Below are 7297 nucleotides of genomic sequence, written 5' to 3'. Positions count from 1 at the left end.
AAAGTCATGAAAAACAAAAAAAGCATTGAAACTTCTTAGTATAATAGAAGAATATGAATTACAGGTACAGCCCTAGCCCTTAATTTAATTTATTATTATTTTCTTGTATAATTTTACATATTTTATTTGTTCTTGTTCCGTATGCACCTTGTCCTATCACTCTAATGCAATGATCTATGAGCCATGTTGTTTGTAAATTTGAATTTGTTCAATATAAAAATAAAAAAAGGACATGACGTTACACACTCTTGTACAGTAGGTGGCGGTAATGCACCTTAACGCTGGTTGCGATCCGCCAGAAACTGAGAAGAAGAAGAAGAAGAGTTTGTTGTTGTCCGGTGGTCGTGTGCGAATAACCAGACATCCTATGGCGAAAACGAGCGTATTTACCCAACTGAGGCCAAGGTGTGATATCTAAAAAGTTTGTTTGCGGTTTTGTGCAATAATAGCACAAGTAAGCGCCATAAAAAGACTCCGTTAAGATAAAAACAAACGAGTGTTCTGATCCTCGCGACTTGCCGTAGATTGTCGTCATTAGCACAACACTGAGCTAGTTGGCTTTTGTCACAATATTCCCGTGCTCAGCTCGCACACATTACACATGAAGGTAGGTTTGCCTTTATGAAAATATGGTATTGTGTTTTAAAATACTGTAATACACTGTGTTGGACAGGCTCCGCCCATCCGTAGAGGTAAACAAACTACATCTTCGTCACCTAGCTAACGTGATCGAGCTGCAGCCATCATCTAGTCGTCGCCTGTAAATGGAAACAACAACACTTTCGCTATGAATTGCCGCTCAGAAGTTCTCGAGGTGACAGTGGAGGCGAGGCAGGTGGAAGAAGCGATGCTGGCTCTGCTGCACACCATCTTACTGCATCGCAGCTCGGGGAAGTTTCACTACAAGAAGGAGGGCACCTACTCCATAGGGACGGTGGGCACGCTGGACTTCGACTGCGACTTCATCGACTTCACCTTCGTCAGGGTGTCCTCTGAGGAGCTGGACAGAGTGATCAAGAAAGCTGTGTCTGAGTTCAAGGTAAAGTGGTGGCTTCAATGTGTGATTGATGACTGTAATCAGGGTCTGAAACTAACCTTGTTCCTCACCTGCCACTGTGGCAGGTCACTGAACATTTCTACAGGCCACTCCAATTTTTTTGTCTGCCACTTCTGAATTTTTTTTAATATATATATTTATATATATATGTAATATATATATACTTTATTTTTTCCCTTTTTTCAAGGCTGTTTTCATATATGTAATCCAATGTTTGTACTTACAACAGTCTATAAACCAACTTTTAAGTAAATGAGCCTACAGACAAACCCATCAAGTATACTAGAGAAAACAACCTCAACATTCAAAACCCGAAACAAAACCAAGAAAAGAAATAACAATAATATTAATGACAAATAGAAAGAATAGAGATAAAACAAAACAAACAAAAAAAAGAAACAATAAAAACACAAATAACAAAACAAAAAAAAACAAGAAAAACACACATAACAAAAGAAACAAACAATAATACAAAAATACGAGTCATTTCTTCTGAAATCTAGGTAGATCACTTTAAAATTGTAAACGCTGAGTCAGTGGTACCAGACCATAGACATTTTGAATATATCATGTAACCTTAATCCATATCTATATTTAATTCAGGCTTTAGAATTGCTTTTTAAAACTAATATTTCTTAATATAAGGAAAACCTGTCTGCCATGGTGGCAGATGACCTGATTTTTTATCCTGCCACAGCCAACATTTACCCTGTTATTTGGCAGGTGGCAGGTGCTAATTTCATTCCCTGACTGTAATGCTTTGGGGCAGGCCTATAATTTTACCCTCTACACCTGCCTCAGTCAATCTGCTTTAAATCACCTTCAGGTGGTTCAAAATGCAGCTGCCAGGTTATTAACCAGAACTAGCCGTCGGTCTCACATCAACCCTGTTCTGGCATCCCTTCATTGGCTTCCTGTAAAATTCAGAATCAACTTTAAAGGTCCCATATCGTGCTCATTTTCAGGTTCATACTTGTATTTTGTGTTTCTACTAGAACATATTTTCATGCTGCAATGTTAAAAAAAAACGTTATTTTCCTCATACTGTCAGCCTGAATATACCTGTATTTACCCTCTATCCGAAATGCTCCGTTTTAGTGCAATTCAACGGAATTGCGTTGCTAGGCAACAGTTTGGGTCCATGTTTACTTCCTCTCAGCTGAGGTCATTCACTTACACTGCATCAGGAAATAAACTGGGACACATTCAGAATGTTTATGTTTAAAACCGTGTAATGGACTAAATATTGTATATTTGTGACATCACAAATGGACAGAAATCCTAACTGCTTGTTTCAAACGCACAATTTCTAATACGGGCTGTGTGTATTTCTCCGTATATTGAGCATTTTGATACTTTAACAGTATTTATAAAGCACTTGAACCTGCTTTATGATATAAAAGACATGAAAGATTAACTTTTTTACAATATGGGACCTTTAAGATCTTGCTAATTACAAATAAGGCACTACATGACCTCGCCCCCAGTTACATTGCTGATCTCCTTGTTCCATATTCGACCTGTCGAGCACTTCGATCCTCTAATCTCGGCCTTTTATCCATCCCATCCGCTCAAACTGCAAAACAAAAGGTGATCGGGCCTTTTCTGTCTTAGCCCCAACTCTCTGGAATCACCTCCCCAATCTATTAGAGCTGCTGAATCTCTGGACTGTTTTAAGCGGCTACTAAAAACCCATCTCTATAGGCGAGCCTTTCTATAGGCCTCATCCACATGTGTGTTTGTCTGTTTTTGTTTGATCTGTTTCTCATTGTTTCTGTGTTTCATATTGTAATTTCTCCTTGTTTTTTTTCATTGTTTGATGTTTCTTCTTGTGTGTGAAACACTTTGTAACGGTGTGTTTTAAAAGGTGCAATATAGATAAAGCTTTACTTACTTACTTACTTACTTAATTTGACGATTTTTATGACATTCTCTGGTTACAGGATGCTTTGAGCAACTCTGGCAGCGATGGCATGGGGCAGATCTCCCTGGAGTTTTACCAGAAGAAGAAGTCTCGCTGGCCTTTCTCCGACGAGTGCATTCCCTGGGAGGTGTGGAGCATCAAGGTCAACGTTGTCAACCTGGCCAATGAGCAGGAGAGACAGATCTGCAGGGAGAAAGTGGGCGAGAAGCTGGGCGAGAAGGTGATCAATGTCGTTGAGGTCATAAACCGCCACGAATACCTGCCAAAGATGCCCACCCAGTCTGAAGTGGACAATGTTTTCGACACCAGCCTCAAAGATGTCCAGCCCTACCTTTACAAAATCACATTCCAGATCACAGACACTCTGGGCACCTCTGTTAGCACAACAATGAGAAGGCTGATTAAAGACACCCTGGCACTGTGAGGATGCTCCAACACACAGAGAAGAATGATCTGGATCCCTTTATCCATAACTGTATCTATAGTCATGCCTGACAACTCTTTTTATGATCCAGAACACGATTTGACGGCTCTACTGCTGCTACAACGAAGCGGTGTCAGTGTAAGCACCTACCAATGTCTCTGCTGTGGTTTCGGTATTGCTTGTGTCTTGATAATGTAATGTTGATTTAAAGAATATTTTGCTTCTGCAAGCTTACTCTTTCCAAATTCTCTTCACCTTCCACCATCTAGAAATGTAACTTTAACAAGGTAGCAAATAAGACTATATCATTTAAATTCTTTTAAAAGTTTTGTGTTGCTGATAATGTCAGATCTGTAAGTTATTGTCAATCTTTGACAATAAATGTTATATAAATCAATAAATGAGCAATCACAGCTCTTTCAAACTAAAGATTGATTTTGTGAACCTATCCCAACCTTTGAGATGAAAAAAAAAAAAAACTGCTGGCAAAGAGAAACTCACAAGACTGGATCATGTAATCATTTTTTTTTTATTTATGCAAAATATATGGCTGAGTTTGTGAGCAGATTTCCTCATCTATGTGAAAACTTCCTCTCTGCACAAAGCTTCAGGGGGAGTGTGACCTTACACATGGGTAGGACAGGATTTCCAGTTTGCCATTTTTCCAAATTAAAGCAAACACCTCCTAAAAGTTCACTCCAGAGTTTCCAGCCAGAAATGGTCACGGTGGCCCGCAGCTTGAAAAACATCCCCCTGGCCCCGGCATGTCTGCCAACAGGATAACGCGTGTGTCCGTTTTCACATACTTTAGTTACACAGGTAATCAACAAGCTTTTTTTTTACTCACCAGACAGTCACATTGATGAAACAGACAACTGGCTATTAATTATACAGTATATATTCATTATTATATTTCATTCAAAACCTAATGTCTTATTATAGTAGGTATGAGGTTTTAGATTTGGAAGATTTGGAAATACATGAAAGATATGTTCTTTTTTGTGCATCACAAAATCCAAGGCCCTATACATTTCCAATCATGGCAATACTGCACTCTCATATCTGCTTTGAAGCATGAATTTTTCGGTACATAATAAGTGAAAATAGTCATTTTTGTCGTATATTGTTTGTCTTGGTAATTTTGTAATAGGTCTGAGGACAATGTTGATATTCCCAACGGCCTCATCTTTTTCCTCTGTCATGATGCCTTTGCATTTACTGCATCATGTTACCCGCTTGCTAGCTTGCTTAATTGTTATCACTTCCCATGTTGTAAACACAAGCTCAGGAGTTTCATATGAAGGCACCATCTGTGAATGACATCAGCTGACAGGAAGTAAACATGGACCCAAGCTGTTACCTAGCAACGCAATTCTGTTGCAATTCCATTGAAATGCTTTAAAACAACACGGAGGGTAAATACAGGCATATTCACAGTGTGAGGAAAATAAAGGGTATTATTGAACAATACAGCAGGTAAACATGTTCTAGTAGAAACATAAAATACAAGTACAATGAAAAAAACGTGGATTGAAATTTATTTAGAAAAAGCTATAGGTGACAGTTTCCACACAGAAATTCTAAGTAGATTTTACAGATGATATTTCAAGTAAACTCTACTTAGAGTTATGAAGTGTTTCTATCATACTCAGGTAACCTTTACTAGCAATTTTCTGTCTTTGTTACTACATTTTACTTACTATTGCATAGTCATTTTTACTTAGACTACCGTTGCACCTAATTATAAAACTCATCTAAAAATGTTTGGCTTTTCAGTTTGTTTTTTTTTACTTGCTTTTCTTTACTTTATTTAAGTAATATTTACATCATATTTCATCTACCTTTAACATACTCTGGTATGCATTTGTTTTACTGTGGGCTTTATATTCAACTAAACTAAAGTTGATCTGAAACAAAAGGTGATAAAAACATGTCATGTGCTTTGCTGCAACCTTCATGATTACACAGTTTATTAGGTACACCTAATGCAGTTTGGGGTGCTGTTGAACTGTATTGTGTTATATGGACAAGTGATTTTGTATTGCATTTTAGTATAATGCAATACAATTCAACAGCAACACAAACTACAAACCTGGCTAAAATATAAACGTATAAAAGAAACTGGACATTATAACCTCAATGAAGATATTTTATTGCAGGGTTATTGTGTTAGACTGCATTAGCAAGATGGATCTTATAAATTGGCGATTACTAATAATTGCAACCTACAGTATACACTCACAGCAATCTCAGCTTCAGGTAAAGAAACACATGAAGAGCTGGATTTACCTGAGGTTCACAGAACAGTGCAAGCCATCTGAAGACTGCAGAGCGATGCTCGACAACTTCCAGTCACTGCGTGTTAGTATATATAAGAAATTGCAATTAATATAAAATTGAATAAATTCAAGAAGGATAAATATATTAATGACGTACGATCTGATTATGCAAATGTGATAGTTTATTCGACATCAGCATAAACATTATTTAATGATTTCATGAAAAGCTCTGATCCAGAATCAGGGTAAATAAATGACCGTATTCCAATGATGAAATATAGTCATTGAAATGCTGTTGAAACAACAGTTATATGTAACCTGGTCATTTAATACAAACTTTGACTTTACAACCAAATTTAAGCTGGTTTTGACGTCTTTTGACCTTCAAATTTGACCTTACTGGCATTCATTTAATATGATCATGTTGCAATATTGTTATTAGGCATTTAGTCTCTGTTTGTATGAACCTTTTCATATTAAATGAATGCCAATGATAACAGTGTTTCCTGCTTTAGGCCACAAAACCACAAATATGTCCGTTTGGCTACAGAAAATAACAGGAAATTACAAATAAGTGTCTTGCTCAAGGACACATCGACATGTGGCCAGAGGAGCCGGGGATCGAACCACCGACCTTCAGTTTGGTGGATGACCCGCTCTACCATCTGAGCCACAGCCGCCCCAAATCTACCATTTTAACTTATTTCTGAAATTACCTGCTGAGAGAGAGAGAGAGAGAGAGAGAGAGAGAGAGAGAGAGAGAGAGAGAGAAAAAAGAAAGTAAGAAAGAGAGAAAGAAAGAAAGAGAGAAAGAGAGGAGAGAGAGAGAGAGAGAGAAAGAAAGAAAGAAAGAAAGAAAGAAAGAAAGAAAGAAAGAGAGAGAGAGAGAAACAAACAGACAAACAAACAAATACTAACACTAACACTAACTCTAACACTAACACTAACACTAACTTTAACACTAACTCTAACACTAACTCTAAAACACAAACAAACAAACAACAAAACTAACAAACAAACTAAAAAACAAACAAACAAAACCCCAAAAACTCTGGAATCCCCAAGTGTGTCTGTGGGACGCGCCCTAGTTGGGCACTAAACGTCCAACACAGACTTGGGGGCATTAAGCCCAGAGCCCCAGCCTCGCTGTATGGAAGGTGGAAATCAGGGTCTATAGGTAAACTCTGTTTCTGTGGCCAATGATGTCACACATGACATCACGGAACAGAATGTGGAAAGCGGGTCTATGTAACCTAGGTTACGGACGGCAATGACGTCACACATGACATCACGGAACAGACTGTGGAAAGCGGACCTATGTAACCTAGTTCACGGTTACATAGATCACATTTACATAGGTAAACGGTTACACGGTTACATAGATCACATTTTTACATACTCAGATTTTAGTGAGAAGGAGATATCTTTACCTGAAATGACTGAATGTATTAAATGTCTTAAAGAAAACAAGTCCCCAAGTAATGATGGTCTGAGAGTGGAATTTTATAAAACCTTTACTTCTAAACTTTCTTACTAGCAATGTTTAGAGAAAGTGTTCAAAAGTGTGAGCTCTTTACTACATTGAGGCAGGGGGTAATTACATTAATTCCAAA

General features: G+C 37.8%; 1 protein-coding gene across 2 annotated transcripts; it reads left to right on the top strand.

Annotated features, from left to right (window-relative positions):
• Positions 1–269: 269 nt before the first annotated feature.
• atg101 (autophagy related 101) lies at positions 270–3806 on the top strand. 2 transcript variants are annotated; one of them, XM_074612213.1, is made up of 3 exons: positions 270–405; positions 674–1039; positions 3001–3806. In XM_074612213.1, the coding sequence occupies exons 2-3, from the start codon at positions 788–790 to the stop codon at positions 3403–3405; spliced, it is 657 nt and encodes a 218-aa protein (XP_074468314.1). In that variant the 5' UTR covers positions 270–405; positions 674–787; the 3' UTR covers positions 3406–3806. The 2 variants fall into 2 exon arrangements, with proteins under 2 accessions (XP_074468314.1, XP_074468313.1); XM_074612212.1 differs by having other exon boundaries at positions 305–607; positions 721–1039.
• Positions 3807–7297: the final 3491 nt, after the last annotated feature.

Source organism: Sebastes fasciatus, chromosome 16, assembly GCF_043250625.1.
Source record: "Sebastes fasciatus isolate fSebFas1 chromosome 16, fSebFas1.pri, whole genome shotgun sequence".
NCBI classification, from domain to species: Eukaryota; Metazoa; Chordata; class Actinopteri; order Perciformes; family Sebastidae; genus Sebastes; species Sebastes fasciatus.
This window is presented reverse-complemented; position numbering and strand designations above follow the sequence as displayed.